Below are 20,214 nucleotides of genomic sequence, written 5' to 3' on the forward strand. Positions count from 1 at the left end.
TTTTGGTGACTCATTGATGATACGAATTCGAGCACAATTGATTTTTGTTTTATAACATTTATATTAAAGAGAAACTAGCACTAGAAAGTGGTGACATTGTCATCTTCCTGTTTTAAAACCTCTTCACCGAGAGGAAATCTTCTCGGACATTAGAGTTAAGACAATGCATATGTATAAAAATAGGGTAGAGGTTAGTAAAAATAAACAAACGGTCTTGTTCACATGGGGGAAATGGGCTATTCAAATTAGTTTCTGTTTGTAATAGTTTTATATCCATTCAATTGCTGTGATCAGGTTAAACATCTAAGGGGTGTCAAGGCTTGGAAGGTCACAGCCAATCATTTCAATACGACCAGTCTTTACTTTAAAACTTCCGACTTGTAGTCTTCAATGTTTTACAATGCAGAAATAAAAATATCTTCTTAGAGCATTGATAAAATTTAGTAGATCATAAACAACAATACGAATTAGGTCTCTTTTTTTGTTCACATCGATTGTATTATTTGTATCAACTATTGATCAATATTTACTTTTTGGTGGAGAGAATTAAGACGTCATTTGATGTACTCTACAGTGCCGAAGACCGAAACAGATGGCATTGCAGCGTCCAACACACGCGTCAGGTGAGTCACGATACTTGTAACTAGCAAAAGGGAGAGGTCATAACAAACTTTCTGCACAGCTTTTTTATGAAAAAAAACTTAGCAAAATAATAAATATCCAGAACAGAAAGGAGAATTTAAATAACAAAATAAAACAATAACAAAAAAATGAGAATACAAAGAAAACCAAAACATTCCATTTGATCTCACTGTTATAACACGAAATCTACTTCAGACCTTTGAAGCGGGTCAAAAGGTTCTCATACGATTATGCGGAAAAATTAAATATACCGACATCAGCGGAAAGTTTCTTGCCTCTCGCCCAGTTCGGGGGAACTTTCTTTCTTAACGACGTAAACAATTTAAATCTAATGCAATATGCAGACCGTGCCGGCGACTCCAGCACACCCCGTTTTGCGCCCCGACCCACACCCCGTACCTGCGTCTTTATAAAAAATTCACCCTAATTCTAGGCCCAGAGTGTTCAGAAAACCTTAGGTTTGCTCACTACTCGAGATATCGCCACTAACTCTATATCTCGAGGATTATTGCTTTGTTATTACCACTTTCGTCCGTTTACGCCTACCATATTGTATTTTTATTATATTTTCATGAATAAATTATATGGATCTCTCATTATGATATTCTAAGAGATGTACGCAACTGGAAAATCCCATTGAAGCGTAGGATTTGAATTTAAGATTACATAGGTCTTCTTTATCGATAAAACCTAACCAGTGTGTAATGTTCGGTATTTTGTTAGAGAAATAACCAGGTACAGATATATGCGTTGTCATTGAGCTGGTTGAATATGGACCAGATTGCATGAACTAATATTGATTTTGATTTCGGTTAATAAATAACCAGCCAGACTAAATGGTTATCACCGTTCAAGTGTGTAAGCAAACATTCCGAAATTATTAAAGAGCCGCAAGCTTAACCGGCGAAATGTTAATTAAAATCAATCTCCCTATTCAAAATTATGCCCAAAATAGCATAAGCGGTAATAAAAGGTACGTAGTTTGTATAGATGTGCAAGCAAGGAGAGTGGAATGGGGCAGATCGAGCAACCAACATTGAACTCATGCAAAATGCAGTGGCACACCTTTCCCCTCCTATTTCGAACTCCCCGCGTAACCTCCCCCATTTATAAATGATTCGGGGCTCAATTTCACCCGCACTCACCCAACGGAATATTGTTTGACTTGTGGACACACTCGTAGTGGCTGGACTCAAGATTTTACTTACATTCCTACACGTGAGCTCCTATGAAAACCTACAACTGACTAAACCTGTAACTGTTTAGTTGACATATAATAAAAGAAAGAAGCTAAAAATATTTTAAGATATTTTATGCTAAACAAGTAAACACAAAATCCAAAAATGGCTAAAAAAAAACACGAAGTAACAACCGAATGCAGTTTCATTGCTGAGCAAAACCGTCGAAAACCAAAGCTTTCCATATCATAATTACCTACATTTCAAGGTGATGTGATTTACGAAATAACATAAGACAATTCACCTCATCAAAAGTACCGTCCAAGCATTGTTGATTCAAAAACGAGACATCTTTTGATGTTTCACAAGCAAATTTTAATATCAGTATTTTCAAAAATAAAAGTAACAATGTTACAGCTGTCTGTTTTGTTTGAGAACGATATAATCTTCTTAGGAGAAGAAGATTTACTATTTGCAAGTGCGTCATTCTTGCGAGAGCATTACAATGAATTTATACTTATTATTGTGTTTACAGTTTGCATTCGAACGACTATTGTAATGGTACATTTGTGATCACCGTTTGATGTTTTTCGTTCAATTTTTTTTAGATTTTTTGACAAAGGCGACAGATATTGTCCCGAGATTTTAACTATAAATTGGAAAATAATATTATATGCCCTCTCAGTTTTGAAAATATTATGCAAAAACAAATAACACTACAAAAATAGAATGAGAAAAATCAGTCCATCATTTCCGTGATCCGCGTGATGTCATAAGGGAAATTGAGATTTATTTTTGTATCCACAAATGTGATGGAAGTCGCGATGATGTGTTCACAATAGAAGCAATGTTGACTCCATCGACAATACGTAACAATGATGTAAATGGGACACGGTTTCATTTCAGGTATTCCCCGTTCGAAATGTCAAATCCAGACCGATGCAATCATGATTGAAGCAACGTTATTAAGTTACTATACAGTCGGTATACCGAATTGCAAGAATATTGCCAACGAATACTAAATTGCTACAACTGCACATTAGGTATAGAGTTTTACAAACGATTGGTTTTTAGTTTAGCTCTTGGGATTTTCATTGTAATGAGAGAGCCTGGAGACGAGAATATCTAGCCCTATCTCTGTCAAATTTCTGAACGGACAACACATACTCACGTCAATCTCAGAAAGGGCATACTATTCAGATACATTAGATGTTTTCATTTCATTGCGATATTATATTATTTAAGCTCTCTGTAACTTAATCAGTTTCATATTTAATTGACGGATCGCAGCGGTGCCCTTGCCATACAGCTATAGTCCTTTATGTTTTTGCCGCCTACGTTAGTATTGTCATACTTCTAACGTAGGACTCTCACAAAATTCTTGGAATCATGTCTGATAAAACTTCAAAGACACGTTACAGAAAGTATTAGTTCACCTGAAGCGCAATTTCGTACAAAGAATCTTGATGTCTTTGTGGACTAAAGCTACGCCAAGCTCTGCGTATGCTATGCTATTCTAAGAAAACGAAACCAGCCTAGAATGAAAACCTATAAGTCGGCTAAAATATTAAACTAATGCTTTATTCCTTCAGCCTGGAAACATATCAATTGTTAAACATTCATATTTTTCTTTTCAATTTCAATAATCATAAAAGAAAAATAATTGGCACTTGAGACGCCAAATTTCGTAACTTGATTATATTTAAGCCCTCTTATGAATATAATACTATTATAATAACTGTATCATTTTTTACTTAATGAGAGCTTTAAATGGTACTTAATTACTCAATACTCATGAGCAAAGCTAATTAAGTCAAATAAAAAAAAGATTTATTTTAACAAATCATTTTACAGAAAAAATATCATTTTTTCACTACAAATATCAGTAAATAAGAATGTAAAATAAACGCAACATTCAATGGATAACTGCATACGCTTCGACAATTAAGCCGCCCTAATTGCTCGTTACAATCGAAATCATTTAATGTGAAAAGCGCCATTTGTGGATTCCTATTTCTCCAATCAAAGGATGTAATTATTTGTACTGATCCGGAGTCGCGATGATTGCTACTCGTACAGAGAGGTATTTAGACCCAATTAACTTTACTCCAATTATGTTCCACGTATCGTTAAATGGCCATTCTCACCTACTGAAATACTACAAACGCAGTATTCGTGTAGCTTTTGTCCGTTTATTGGGAATTAATCCTCTATTAGGTACGAAAGCGTCAAAGCCTTACATAGTTCGTTTATTGAATGTAACGTTCCCTATATTGAAAATAAACAACACACAGCGGTGTTTGGATTTAATTAAAACGGCACCTTTGAGAATATAATTTAATTAGGGAGAAGTAAAATTTATTTGTTAACAGACCTCTTTCGATGTATTCTATTTCAATATTATATTATTTTATGAAAAGCCGAAAGAAGTGTTTTGTATCAGCTAAGTCATATTGTATATAATTTAAAGTAAACATTGTCTGTAAAAACTTCTTCGTTGGTCCTTACATTATTATTTGTTTCGACAAAAACAACTACCATAAAGCAAGGATTTATTTCCTCCAAGAAGAATCACAACCGCAAAGTGCCTCCCCGACTTTATGACTCTCCACGTGAACGGCACTTGAAACAACGAAGAAATAAGCTGATTAAATAATCAACAAAAGGTAGTTATGTGGAAAGTCCACTACAAAGAAACGATTAGTGTTTCAAAGACACTTGTACCGGGTAGCGGGACTCGGCACTTGTAAAATTTCCTCGGTAGTTGAAAATGTACAAGGGACTTAACACAGTAGAAACACAGAGAGACGGGCAAACTAGAATGTCATGAGGCTACTCGAGGTAAGTATCGTCGCAATTCAAACTTTATTCTGTCTTATTAAGAGTGACATTTGTATAATGAGTATTCTTAATCGTTTTACGATGTGAGCAAAAATTTAGAACAGTATATATTGCAGTAATTAGTTGATGTTGAACATTATCTGTTAGGAAAAATATTCAGTGTTTGATTTTTTGTTGCTGTTGTAAGGGCTTGCAGTAGGTACGGGCGCGTTAAGTTCTGGCAGCAAAAATAAATTCCTCTATCATAATAAAAATAAATTCCAGCTCTACTTTTTAAATTAACACCGATTTTTTTACGGTACGTTCTATTATGTTTTAGCTCACAAAGAAATACGTGAGCCTTCAATCCAGTGCCCTTTGATTCGACTTTTAAATGAGTATTTCCATGTCATATATAAACTTTAGTGAAATTCAGACAAGCAATTATTTCAACTAAAATTCCAAAACGAGACAATCAATACGTTTTCCAGAGCCAATTTGAACCGTCTCGTAATTTTGTGATTCATTACGTAAATAAATTATTTTCGTCCGTTCGCTGCCGGATGAGTGACGTCAACATCCAAGATGGGAAGGAGCTCCACTTAAAATATCACTTAGCCTACTTTAACTCTATAGCGCCTTAAATAGGAAATTGTTTTATAGGGAAGTAAACATGTAAAGGAAGTAGAATTTCTCCGTTCAGTATGAGGAAGGTTTTACTTAAACTTACTTGAAACATTAGTCTCTATTTGCAAGTAATTGCATGCATGTTACTGCAAGTAATTTTCCGTTACCAATTTATTCTCAATGATGTCAATTGAACACCTAAAAACATTTACAATTATGTAATTTCAAAAGTTACAATCGGACTGAGTTGATTAGTAACTATATACATCTCAAAACGTATTCGATCATAGTAACCAGAGAAATAGAAATAATATAGCAAAACAGAATTTGAACTGGTATTTAAATATTCTCACCTCAGTGAGCGTGGCATTGTTTTGAAATGCTACATTAGCAAATATGGGAAAAGAGGAAATTAATATCTGGAGTCTGGACTCCTTCGTAGAACCGAAAATAAAACTCATTATTATTATTTCTCATGATTATTTATTAGTACTGCACCTCGTAGTATGGGGACATTTAGAATATTGATGTATTAAGTAACCTTTGAACTCCCGATGTTCCTAACAAGGGTAGACTAATTGAAAGAGTAAAATTAAATTAAAGGAGCTCACTCAAATCAGTTCTTAAAAATAATAAGTCAGTACGTGTCTCGTCTGCATTGCTCGACAAAGAGGATATCGTCAAGTGCCTTAGACTGAAGACTAGTTGAAACTCGAGGGCCTAGAAATTGGAGCTGCGGCACAATATCAAATTCAAGTCGTTTGTAGAGCGGGTTGTGGTACAAGCAGGCTTTAAAGAATGGACTGAAGAGTAAACAGCTTAGATGTATTGCAACTTTCATTTCATGTTAGAAATGACAAATTATGTTTTGTTTAAACATTCATTATTCGAGATTGATAAAATTGGTTATAGAATATATGGAATGGAATGATATGAAATATGAAAACAACTCGAATATCAATTGGTCATAATAGCAATTTTTTGGTACTTCGGCTGCATATAAGCTAATTATATCGATGTAACTTCTTACATAATCATGAAACCACATTACAGCTGTACAAAAAGAGCATTGTCAAAACGAAAATAATATATTTTTCTCCGAAAAATCTGCTTATTAATTATGACAAGTTACGATGGCTGCACTTCTCTACCAAAAGTTTGATTGAAACTAGAGTGAAGCTTCGAATAATTTTTGATTAAACTTTGCTTTCCTTGAAATTAACTATGCTTGGACTTGTTTATAACTCCGGAAATATTTAAATTTGTTTCGTTGTATGTCGTCGTTGTATTCTGTAATGTGAATTTGTTTTGTGGCTTTTTTAGTTTGGGATATTGTGGTCCAGTAGAGAGCCTTGTGGAATAAACATACTCTAATATACTAATAATTGAATAGCCTGTGGGTCAAGTGGTAAATGGCAATGACTGCTATATCAGAGGTCGTGGGTTCGATTGACCGTCAAGATAAATGTTTGTGTGATAAGCACGATCATTTGTTCGGTGTTTGGGTGCCTTTGTGAATTGTATGTTTGTAAATCCCCCCGCTACACAATGATTAAATTCCTTAATGCATTTTCGGAACGTCGATTAAAAAATATATATGTAAGTAGAAATATACAAGTATTTCAATAAATTGTTTAGTAGTCAAGTAGCAATACAGGCTTTTATTGAATTCAAATTCTTGAGAATTGAAAAAAAAACAACATTATTCAATGAATTGGCTGAAAACTAATTTTATCGTATTTCAAGAAAAAATATTAACAAATGAAAAAAGCGACAGAAAAATAATTTAAAATTATTTTTATTAAGAGTTGAAAATAAAAAGTTGAAGTTGCGCTATTTGCAACTGGTGCACAGTTACTTTTTCCATTTTTACCAGATGTTAATTGCTTTTCTATTCCTCTCTGAGATGTCGATAAACGATTTGATATCGATTTTCTTTGGTGATTACAAATAAATAAATGGAAGTTAAGCAATTTGATTTAGTAAATGCCAACCAATTTTTTTTTTAATTTGCAAACCAGAGTCTTTTTTTTATATTTTTCTTTGACAAGAGCAAAGTAACACAGCACTTGTAATAGAAAAGAAATAGAATTTTTCAAGACCTCACACTAAAGCAGTGACTGCACGTGTAGCCGAATAGGAAAACCACTACGATGACGACGTGTCTTGAGTTCGATTCCCGCATAGAACAAGCAGTTTTATGATCCACGAATGCTTGTCCCAAGTCTGGGTGTCTTTGAACCTGTGAATATATTTTTTTTAAACTTTGGCAGAATTAATAAATATCATTGCAGGAGTAGTTACTTTAAATTTAAAAATATACCAGATAGAGCATCACGAAAACGAAGTTGAGAGAACTTAGTAAAAAAATCACAGATACTCAATTTTAAACGAGTATTGGAAAACAGATGACGTCACGTAGTATTTTTAAAACTTCGCCTAGTCGAATACGATGAACGAGAAGATTTGTTTGCACACTATTAAAAACTTGTACGTTTGTCAAGTGACTTGTTAGTGTATGCCAATTACCTTCAGTGTAAATCAAATAATTCAATATTCCCGTAAATGATAACAGTTTTCTTTTCAAACATTTTTTAATTTTTAACTAGTTTATTTCAAAACTTTTTATTTAATGTACATTTATTTCTTGTGTTTTCAGACGTAGTTGAAACGTGTGAATGAATTACACGTTTCAACTACGTCTAATATTTGAAAATATACAACACAAAAGCAATGTATTTAAAATTGTTCCGTAGTCCTGCTTTTACATTTTGAAAATTAATAAGCAAAATCCATTTTAATGTTTGAACAATGGGACGTTTTGAGTGTAAGAATTCATTAGCTCAACAACTGCGGCAGGAAATTAAACTCCTGTGCTTTTGTACGCAACTAAAAGTTTATTTATCTTAGCATAGTTTGCCCGCATTTTTAAACTTAACAATGCAAAGAATTTCGATGAGAACATAATTGTTTATTTAAAACAGATAAAATTCAGTCCTTGTTGGTTTTTGCTCCAGTTCTCGAGAAGTTGGCTTCCTCTGAGAATAACTTCCTTAGGACGACGTGAAAGTTCAGCGCTTCAAAAAATGTATAGTTTATTTCATTTAAATATTATAATAACCTTAGTGTAGGAAGGTAGGTTTCTAGAATTCGTCGCATTGGAACGTGGTAGATGCTTTTTACTCGTAGACCAGGAGGTTTTCCTTCATACCTTAAAAGAGTATTCTTGCAGGACGCGTACCTACATGATGAGCCAAAGTAGATGATAGTAGGTTTCTAAAACTTCTGTCATTACATATGGTGAAGCTATGCTTTGCTCTGAATCCCGAACATCGAAGCATACCAAACTTCCAAACTAATTTCTGCAGTGTAAAGAGTTATAAAAACTAGGAACATCCATAATATTTTTTTCGATTTGCATTTGGGGTGAATACCAGTCAGCGTAGGGATCGCTAGGCAACAGGGCAATATTCGCATAATTGGATCAACACGACGGGCCAAATTAGTTGGTGAAATATGCACAACATTATTAATGGTCTGCTTTATTTGCCGTACCCTTATTACTATTCTTAATTATTCATAATGGTTTCAAGGAGGGGACGCTATAAAGGGGTTTTGTTGCTGTTGTTATTGTTTTTTTTTTAATCTTTTACAATAGGTATGATGATACTGACTCATAATTTGTTACGTTCGATTAAAATATTTTGGTCAAACTCTACTATGTTGTGATTGTGTGTTTTAGTAAAATATGTGGTTACTTAAACTGGTACTTGTATTAACTTGTTCAATATCTTTAAATGTGCAATATATTGCGTTAAAAAGATTTTCTTAATTTGTGCTGTGACCATAACTTTCTTTCTACATTTTCTTTAGAAAAATTGTTTAGACCAGAGGTTAGCAACTGAAAGAAAATATTAAACAATTTTGTTCATTAAATTCGTTTCCACTTCAAACTACTCCGTATGTCTGAGATAAATAAGTATCTCATAAGAACATACTTTAGGAAAGAAGATATAAAATTAAGGTTAAGGGGTATTAAGAAATTTCGTTGAAAAGGAAAAGTTTTTATTTTATTTTTAAAACTGTAATTTGATATATTTTATCTGAATTGCGTTCTACTTTTCCATCTCATGTTGGTAGATAAAACCTTACACGTGTTTCCCAACCAACAGTCTAATTAAAAGTTAAAGTTTTAAAGAATGCGATTACCTGCAGCCAACAATTAGAGCTAGAAAGAAACCTGACAATCCAATTACTAATTGGATTAAACTGATCATTCCAAACCAACAATCATGCTCTTTAATTAGTTCTAATTTTCAGTTTATGACGTAGTTCTGTATTCAAGTACCTTTGCGACCGACTTCTAAAAGGAAGAGCTTCATCGTCTTAATGTTTGCTGACTCAGAACCTCGGACTGGATGTACAAATATAGTTTATTCATTTAACGTGAAATAGCAGTCTTTTTGTCCCATAAATATTTCGTCAAGTTTAGCTTAAAAGTTAAAATAAAATTCAGTTGTATGTGTTTTGTGGTTAAAACTACATATAATATTTTAATTCCAATAATATAACTTTTTAATTCAAAGTCTAACAGTGTCAGCTAATATTAAAAACAAAAGAACAATATCATTTGGTGGAATTTTGTACCTACGTCTAGCGAAGTGAAAAATAAATCTCAGTGCCTAAAAACTGATCCATATCAATAGCATAGTCACGAATAAAGTAAGTCATATGATATATTAAGATTATTTTTCGCAAATGTCGTGAGTTTGATTTCAAGACTATCAGAGGGCCAAGACAAAGACAGTCTGAGCATCGACATGCCTCGTCAATTGACGTGACAGTTCAGTTCTTTTGAACGAGCATTTGGAGTGAATTAACTTGTCTATAAATAATAACAGTTGTTGAGCTATAGCTCTCGGAATCTATATCTATATATATATATATATATATATATATATATATATATATACTTTACTTTACTAATATATAAAGCTGGAGAGTTTGTTTGTTTGAACGCGCTAATCTCAGGAACTAATGGTCCAAATTGAAAAAATATTTTTGTGTTGAATAGACCATTCATCGAGGAAGGCTTTAGGCTATAAACCATCACGCTGCGACTAATAGGAGCGAAGATACAATGGAAAATGTGAAAAAAAATCATAACTTATATTTTCTACCCACGGGAACGAAGTCGCGGGCAGCAGCTAGTAATGTAATAAGCATGTTTATGATTTAAAACTAATTGACGCCACGTGTACGAGTACTGGACACCTACGCAGTCATCTTGTAGAAATAATGATTGAGGATGGTATTTGTTGATATAGAGGCAACAGAAATATATAATTTTTTTTAATTTCAATGATCAAGCTATCAAAGTTTATGAGATACAGCCTCATGGCAAACGGTCGGAGAGAGACACAGTATGGTATGGTGACTCAGTAGGTGAGGGTTCCATCTTACCCTTTATGCACGGATGATAGGAAGACAGGAACCTATATTTAAGGAAACTACATTATATTACCAATACACTACTTTAAAACAATTACATAAAACGACCGTCGATCGAATTATGTCTAATGAATCATGAAAAGTAAAAATATGGAAGGTATGAAAAAAACAAATTCAAGTGGCATTATAACGTACATTATTATTATTATTGACATACCTATATCATAAAATAAATATTTTACTATTTAAAGGCTCTTCACATCAAATAGATCAAATGTTTCTTAATTTTTCCTTCATTACCATACAGTATTGAGTTAAATATTACATTTATGGATATACTACTGTTACTATCAGGAGAAACCTGTAATCGAAAAGGTTATGTATCTTAAATTCTTAATAGCAATACATATACAGCATCAATTTCGTTTCTTACATTGATTACGAAACGGCATCCCAAATATCGCAGTTATTCTCAATCATATAGCTATTTAGCAGAAGAAAGAGAAACAATTATCTATTGTTAACCCACCTATACTAACCTAAAGGACTGAAATAAAAAACTTCATCAAGCCCACAATATCTTTCAACATCTTTGCCTGCATCCGCTAGTTATTAACCTAGCCACAATAACTTTCCCTGAGGTAACAAAGATAGTTGTTATTCCGCAGGTCACAGTTGACGGTTTGCTATGAGGGTCCATTGTCTATCGCCGGATGCAATCACGGAGTTGGTACGAAGGTTTATCAAATAGAAATCGAAGTAAATTATTTCACGGTTGACCACTGGAGGAACAAAGCATCTCATTAACGTCCAGGCCAAAGGCTCTGTCTGCGGGGACAACCATCAGTGAATACTATAGGCCACTATGTTCCGATACACGTAAATGATTTTGAAGGCAAGTAATGGACTTACCAAATCTATACGATCGATCAAAAGTGTAGTTATTGTAAACGTCTGCATTATTAGTAATAGTTGTATTGAAGTAATTTCAACATTTTTTTTGGTCATAACCACATCTGATTTAGTCTCAAAAAATTTGACAGTCGATGATGAAACAAAAGATTTGTATAAGTCTTCCGCTTCAAAGGCAAGGTTAAACAATAAGTGACATAGACTAAACATCACTACTGTTCGTGTTTATCAGTCAAGACTAAAGCAATTGTTAGATGACCGCATGATCTTGAAGTAGCCGTAACAATGAAGTCCTAATAGTCAATAGCGACTGCGGTATGCCGCCACGGAAATGGCGATCCAATTAAGTTTGAGGCTCGTTACAAATTGTTTATCAGCTAGATGAACCGTGCTCCCTATTGTCTTTTTTTGGGTTAGCATATAGCGTATGGTACTCACAAACAAAAAGGCTTTCTATTGATAAACAATCCAAAATCTTCCCCATTTAACAATCCATAAAACTTGACCTCTTTACAATATATGTAAGTAAAGATTTTTAAAGTAACTTTTGTAATGATGATTCATAATTAAATGCAGTGGTTCACTACACGTATTTATCGGAATTGCCCAACTAGTTCAGTGCGACTGCCCACGCATCAGCTCATGATTAAAGAGTCCAGTTCGGTCCGAAACAAGTCGGGAAATCCCGATAATAAAGCGAGTAAGCGGTTGCAGCAATTAATAGCAAATGCAACTAGCAGTTGCCCGCGACTTCATCCGCGTGGTTAGAAGATATAAGTTATGACACCTTGGCTTACAGTATCGCAATTTTCTTACGGACTCCTAATATTTTTGCAATAAAGTATAGCTTATGTTCAGCGGGGATAATGTAGCTTCTCAGCAGTGAAATATTTTTTTTAAATCGGACCAGTAGATTCGAAGTCTATTCGTGTCAAACAAACAAACAAACAAATCTTTCCCCTTTATAATATTAGTATAGAAGTATAGATAAAATGGCGCTAATCTAAATATTTGCAATGATCTAATGATATCTCAGCGTAGTTATATAAATATAATTAATTACACATATCTATAAAAAATAACATTGGTATTATCCTTATTATGACATGTAGGTGTGTAATGTTATCCCTTACCTGAAGAAGGTAAAGAAAAACATTAATGATTATTAAAACAAGTTATTTGTGAACTCATAATTTTTTGTTATTCTACAAAAATTATGTTCTCTCTCAATAAGAATGCTCTTGAATACTGGACAAAGGACATTCCTAAACATAGAATAATGGAAATCGTTTAAGAAGACACATTTGATTACAATCACCTCTTGTTAAAATATTACCATCTTAACAATAGCCATAGTAGGGTTAGAAAATGTGATACATACGCACTTTATAGACCTTGTGTTTCCAATCAAAGGGTTGCAAGCCTCCTGTAACGTAGTCGAGGGTTGCACCTTAAGCCGAAGTACGTGCCCCACGAAGTATTGCCTAGTGCAGTTCATTAATACAAGTATTACAGAAGACTCTTATGGAAACGCAATTTGTTGGGAGGAAGCAAGTATGGAACATCACATGTGAAAATATCAACTAGATAGCTAGGACGGGTATTACATGGTTTGGTGATAGATGGACGGATAGACGGACATTCAGGAGGCCCTTTCGGCACGAATCCTAAAAAAAATAAACGGTTTAAATAATTTACCTTACATTTTAAAAGATTTGAAATCCTTGGGTATTTGAATAAAAATATTTAGCCCGTTCGATAGGTAAACAAATTAAATTATTACAAACGTATTTTGGTAAATCAGAAAAGTTTAATAATGCGTGACGTCACACGAAATTTCAATTGACTGATCATCTTTTTCAAGCAAAAACGAAATTTATCTGGCCGACTGATTAGATTTATTAAGACTAATGCCGTTTACATTAAATTAAATTATTATTACTCAAATATTTATATGAGTTAGCGCTTAATTGGGCATTGGATATTTTTGGCACGTAATACGTTATGATTACGAAAAAAATCTATCAATGATTTGAAACCAAATAAAAAATTAATTTACTCTTTAAAAATAATTCTAATGAATAATTTGATATAGCCTCCTTTGAACTTAAGATGGAAATGTGTACGTAGGTGTGCATGATTGATCCTTGACTCATTAAAACTTGAATAGTACCAATTACGTTCCAAAAATGTATCAAGTCTCTAGCAATGATTCGTTCCATAATAAGAGTAAGCATTGCTGTTAGCGCCTACATGCGATACCTGTTACTGTTTGAGCAAGAGAGCACTATTATTCACATAGCGGTGTCTCTCCTACACAATGCCAACTGAAACACGCTGGGCGTGGTTTGATACTAAATAACTAAATTTTTGCTTTAAAAAAACTACCCCCGCAGTAAGGTATTTAATCTTGTGTCGTAGGGTTTTTACAAACATACAAATCACATGCACAATGACACCCAGACTCAGAACAAGCCTTAGTGAATCCCACAAATGCTTGCCCTACGCGGAGATCGAACCCGTGACACGTCGCGCTCAGTGGGTTTGGCGTTGTGACCTCAACCACTCGGCTATCCGTGCTCTCCATTTTTTTGTTAATTATAATTAAAAAAAAAACATTAATGTATTGTCTATGAGGTGTGTTTTGACGTAGAACAAAACTTTTGTTGTAAGACAAACGTGTAATTGTCAAAGAAATTATACTCGCTAGTAGGGTATAATATATAATCTAAGGGTATAATATAATGTCTTTGGTAATTGTAGTTTTTTATTGTGCTGAAAAGCCTAAATTGCAGGTTACTCAAAGTAGTAATAGTGTAACTAAACCTCCTTAAATCAAATTCAGTGAACGAAATGAATACGGTCTGCGGTATTTAACAGTGAGCTTTAAACCAAGTATAAGTTTACTATGGCACTCAAAAGTTTGGGCAACCAGAACAAATTTTAAATTCCTGCTACAATGGCGTAGTCCTGCGAACTAAGTGTGAGCAATATTGAGGTTGAGTTTAATATCCATTTTTATTGTTTCACTTTCGTATTTATCTTGTGGTTCACATTTGCGTCAGTGCCGTTTTATACCATGATTTATTTCGAGCTTTCTTATTGGTACAGGGGTAGGGACGTAGGTACAAATTTAAGATTTTACTGTAATTTTTCTATGCGGAGGGATATTAAATAAAATCGTAGCCCCTGTTATTATAACGATTTTTTTGCATCCCTAACCCCAGTGAAATGCTTGTGGTATATTTACTTTTACACACACTCCCCTGTTCGAGTTCTATTCCGTGGGGTGCAAAATAACAGATTAACCACACGTACTAAGATATTGTTTTTGTGTGCTATTTATTGAATAATATGTAGAATAGAAAATACACTTTTCATAGCAATGTATGTTTTATTAATCGAAGTTTTACATATTCAATGCTTGTTACTTCTGCAGTGGACATTTAATAAGTGTCGTAAAATAGTCCAAGAAATTAAAAAATAACAAATAAGCTGTGAAACAAAAATACAAGCGTTTCACACACCTGCATTTTTAAGCTTTTGGTGACAAACTCATGCACACAAAATTAACAAATCATACCTTTTTCGTGCAACTACAAATCTTCGTATCAAAGCAAAACTGACATTTTCGCAATCTGGCTGTAACGTGTTACACACCAACAAAAAAAAACATTCAAACGACAAAAATCAACGTCAAATTACTAATACATATACGGTTTTAATAATTAGCTATTTAATATAAAAATATTCCTATTTTTTTCTGATTAGATAGTATTAATATAAATTCGCCACCATGCCTATTATGAGACGTATGAAGGGCATGCCCAAAGAGCTCTTGGCAGCTGAGGGGCTGATGTACCAGGACTGGGAAGCTATAACGCCTTGCCAGCGCCAATGTACCACGCGACTTGGTATAGCCATTCAACGTGAACAGGAGTCGTATATGACGAAACACCCTGAGGTATGATAGAACTGTGTCTACTGTATATTACCATTAAATTTTCTGAGAATGTGATAGACCACGGGATTCAGATGGTTGTATGGTATTTTCATGTTTCATCAAATGATAGTATTTATATTAAGATGAGTTGATATACAAATAATTTAACACTTCGCATCAAAACAACACTCTACTATTGATATCTTTTTAATCCAAGGTCAAACGTACAATTTTAAGCCTTTTTCCCATTCTTCTCGAAAACTGTAAATTCCTGATTCTAATTCTGATTTGAAATAACTTTTTTTTACACTTCCGTAAGGCTCAGGAGTTGCGAATTATTAAATTAGGAAAGCGAACAGCAGTGCTGTGATCTAAACGCTACCAATTAGTTGCAATGGCGGAAATGCCATGTTTAATAGCAAGCAAGTTTTGGAAACAGCTTTATAATGGTTGAGAGGGACTTACTTAACATTAGTGACTGGTAGATACCGTTAAACAAGAATCGCTCCCTAAATTAAAAAAAAACACATCAGTGTACATAATTTCGTAATTAAATACCTTATTAAGATTATTTAAACGGAGTTTAAGTAACGAGCCATGAATAGAATCTATTCCAATTCAGTAATTAATGCAAAAAAGCTATAAAAAAGGTTATTTGATACCTATATTGACGTCATTTACACAACGTGCACTGTTCTAAGTGATTATATGATTCAAATATCTTCCAAATTACCAATAACTAAACGATAATTTCATTTTAGATTTTAGCAATGATGAAAATATTTATTGCCAAAATGACTCAAAGGAATAAAAGAAAGGATTTCGAAAGAGAGGCCGCTGAGCATTTTACGAGAGCATTTGCTGATCTAGACGAAGAAATAAGGACCTTTTTAGAGTCGCCAGAGGACGGACCTTACGTAGACATGGTATGAAATTTTAACCTATGATTAGTTTATTTCCTTAAACTGAAATTTAACTTTGTTCCTTATTGATAAAAGTTAGAAGCCTCACTAAACTAATATTTGCTTTTATGGAATTATACAAAAAATGATGTGTTTTCAACACTTTTTTTTACAGTCTGATAGAACCTTCTACAATTTTGATGATGACGCATTTATTAAAGATTTGAGGAGAATAATATCGTCAAACTATCCGCCGCCACCGTGGATCGTGCCCTCTCCGCCCCGCAGTCCTACTAACACGTTGTCTTCCTCATTTATATCGATACTGACATCTGATTCTACATTGCCAACACCGGGTAAAAGAAATGAAGCATTTTTAAAATTTTTATCATTAGTTTAGTTATCACTACTGGCCTCATTTTACGAGTTTAACACATTCCAAAGATACCTCTACTCTATTAAGTTAAAACTATCAAACTCAAGATGTTAAAAAACACAGCAAACAAAAATTTTATTGCAAGAAAATTGCAAGGCCAGTAAAGAAAAAATAGTGGTGCTGCAATCACATAGATTTAGGTTCTTAATAACAAAAACAAGCAGCTTCATAAAAAAAATCGACTGAAAAATGTTCCTTCATCAAATCGAATTTCACTTTAAATTGAATGAGTTATGAACTGCCAGTCACTTCAATTGACAATTGAGATGACTCGATGGACAATTCGACACCCTTTTAAAAAGGTCAACTTAAAGCGGGCACAATATACATTTCGCTAATAAAAAGCAAACTAGATACAGGATGATAAATAAGGGCGACATTTTACTGAGTGTCGTTTTTGTATATAATGCGTTGCTATTTATATAAAGTTTTGTTTTTAGTTTCCAAATATACGTAGTTTTCTCATGGAGAAAATCATTAGAGTAGTGAGAAAATTTACTTTGGTTCTCTTTTTTAAATTTCCAGAGCCTATTCCAACCCCGGAGCCGACCATTTCTGAGATATTCTACAGTATGGTCTCGAACACGGTGGACAAAGTTATTTACGTGCACATTGATGAGGGTGCCATCCTGTACGACACAGCTTATGTGGAACTTATGAGAGCAGTAGAACAAGCTATGGAGATTCCAGTCATCGAAATACGGGCTGATATAGCCGCGCTTTATCAGAACGCATATCGCATGTTTGAGCTCAATGTCACTGAGAAGGAAAGAATCGGTAAGTATTTATTACGCACAGAACTTATAGCTCTTGCTAAGCTACAACTGCAAAAAATGTCTGGTCACTGGTTAAGCTATGCTTCATACGGTCGTTCCGTGGATGGTTGACTATGTCATAACGAGTTCCTCCGTGCTTTGGTTTGCATCTTTGACAGTCATTACGGATGTCTGAAAACCAGTCTTGCTCGTCGGGCTCGTGTTGGTGTATCCAGGAAACTGGGGAGGAGGTCACATAGCGTGGTAAAACATTGGTATTTAGCTGCATCCGGTTAGACTGAAATTTACTATAGTGAACTTGTCGACATGTACAGAATTCATTAGAACTTTATGATAAGTTCCTTTTTTAACACAATAATAATCGAAATACACTTTGTCTTAACGATGCGACACAAATGAGATACCAAGAATGAAAATGTATTTGTGACTTGCTTCATGATAATGATGTTCTCCCATTAAAAATATCGCTTGGCGTTGTGGCTACATAGTAAGTATACTGAAAAAGGAACAACTCAATATCAGTTTGCGTAATGGGATGTCCATTAAAAGGCTTTTACTAATAGTGCTCTTCACGTAATACATTGTAAAATGGTAATAACTGCACAATTCATTTTATTACAGCCGCTCAGGAGGCATGGGAGAAGCGAATGAGGAAGAAGTTAAAGAGGTCGTTGAGGCGACAGAAAAACTTCAAAGGTTTTTATTTTTAATTCTACCTGTTTTGTTGTGTAAACGGATATGTCATCTGTCACTTCTGGAAAACGTCAGTTGCAGTTTGTTTTCAAGTTTGGGTAAATTCTTAGTTGTTGATGCGTCCGAATTTTTCTCGAAAAAGTAATCAGTTTTCATATTTTGGTAAATTGTCTGAAACAAGTACTGTGAAAGTTATAAAATTTGTTTTTTTATTGATAAATTAAAATGCCCATTTAAAAATAGATAAGATCAAAATGCGAATTGAAACAACCTGTGTGCATCGTTGTCGTAGAAAGTAAGGAGTATTAGGTAAAGTATTAAAAGAGCATATTAAAGCCACTTGAAAAACAATTGGGTATCAAAATGCTGTTAGTGATTTGAGTGAAATTAATCAACAGGACATGAAACACCGCCACAGACCCCACCGAGTGACTTTACATCATCACACGAGAGCAATCAGAGGCCTCCCCCGCGCCCTTGCAAGTGTCAACCATTGGCCCACTACAATCGATATGGAAAGGTAAAAAACCTTACTTGCTGACTAACAGTAGATGATAGCAATACAAAATACAATAAGTAAGTATATTAAGCTATCTTATCTTTCAAGTTGAAAGATAAGACGATGTGCAAATTTGATTACGATCGGTCAAGTAGTTTTTGTAGAAGCCGAAAATCGATCTCAGTGGCGTGCACTTGGAGAGGCCTATGTCCAGCAGTGGACTTCGATAGGATGATGAAGTAGTTTTTGTACTCTAAAAATATTCCTCAACTTTCACACAGGGCCAGCGAGTCTCGAAAGTTTCTTTATGACTAAACTAGACAGCTGATTGACATACTTATGTGTTTCTCAATACATACATATTATAGATCTTTCACCCAAGCAAAACCAATAATCGTATTCATCACACAAATGTTTGTCCTGATTTTGAATTAAGCCCGACGACCTCCGGTAAAGCAATAAAAGCCACCTACTAGTAGACCACTAGGACACAGGCTAAACAAATGTTGGGATAGATTTATTTTAAGCACAAACTTCATGACAAATACGCATGACGATAATTTCTTAACGTGCAATGATGATTATAATACTATTTACTAAAAATTGAATTCTTATTGCAGGACCGCTTCGGAATCTACCTACCGAGGACCGACGAATTCAACAGAAGCAATATAACAACAACACCTGCTATATCTTCGGAAAACATTGGGGGTGAAGAATCCAAGTCTCTTATGAGCAAAAGGTCTGGAACAAGCCGGAGTACGCACTCGGCGGTATCTTCAAGAAGTGGTTTGAGTAGGAGGAGACCAGTTCCAGCTGATGAAGCAGGAGCAAAAGGTGGGGAGCCTGCGTCGGACGCTGCTCCAGCTGCAGAAGCTGCTAAAGAGCCCGAAACTGATGCAGCCCCCGCCAGAAGGCAGAGAGCTGCACCTCCGCCTTCGGAGGGAACAGACGATGAACACGAAGTGCCCCCCGCAAGAGGAAGAAGGCAGCCAGCACCCCCACCACAATAATTGCTTCCTTAGTTTCGTTTTGTATTTTGTCGTTATTCTATTTCTCATAAATATTATATTTAGTTCTCATGCAGTTATCCTATATTAAAGATTTTTTTCTATTCAATACTTTTGTTTGCCTAAAACAGTGCAGAATAAAATAAATGCTAGGGCAATATTATGCGGCCACGTGCAAGTCGGACTTGCCACATTTGAATGTTTCAAGGGTTGTGGTGCCACCCAAAAAAAATTTAACGTCAATAGAAATGCATCATCTTGTAAAAAAATCAATTGTCTACCTTGTGTCTGACGGATAGTCCCTACATAAAGCCTCATTCTTTAG

The 20,214-nt window shown here is 34.4% G+C and overlaps 1 protein-coding gene across 2 annotated transcripts; it reads left to right on the forward strand.

The window, feature by feature from the left end:
* Window positions 1-201: 201 nt before the first annotated feature.
* Window positions 202-19,971, forward strand: LOC113493987. 2 transcript variants are annotated; one of them, XM_026872067.1, is made up of 8 exons: window positions 202-623; window positions 15,402-15,594; window positions 16,335-16,499; window positions 16,651-16,831; window positions 17,437-17,688; window positions 18,309-18,383; window positions 18,779-18,900; window positions 19,500-19,971. In XM_026872067.1, exons 2-8 carry the CDS (start codon window positions 15,427-15,429, stop codon window positions 19,890-19,892), a joined length of 1,356 nt encoding a protein of 451 aa, XP_026727868.1. In that variant the 5' UTR covers window positions 202-623; window positions 15,402-15,426; the 3' UTR covers window positions 19,893-19,971. The 2 variants fall into 2 exon arrangements, with proteins under 2 accessions (XP_026727868.1, XP_026727867.1); XM_026872066.1 differs by lacking the exon at window positions 202-623 and having other exon boundaries at window positions 15,288-15,594.
* The last annotated feature ends 243 nt before the right edge of the window (window positions 19,972-20,214 follow it).

This window comes from Trichoplusia ni, chromosome 5 (assembly GCF_003590095.1).
Source record: "Trichoplusia ni isolate ovarian cell line Hi5 chromosome 5, tn1, whole genome shotgun sequence".
Lineage (NCBI taxonomy): Eukaryota > Metazoa > Arthropoda > Insecta > Lepidoptera > Noctuidae > Trichoplusia > Trichoplusia ni.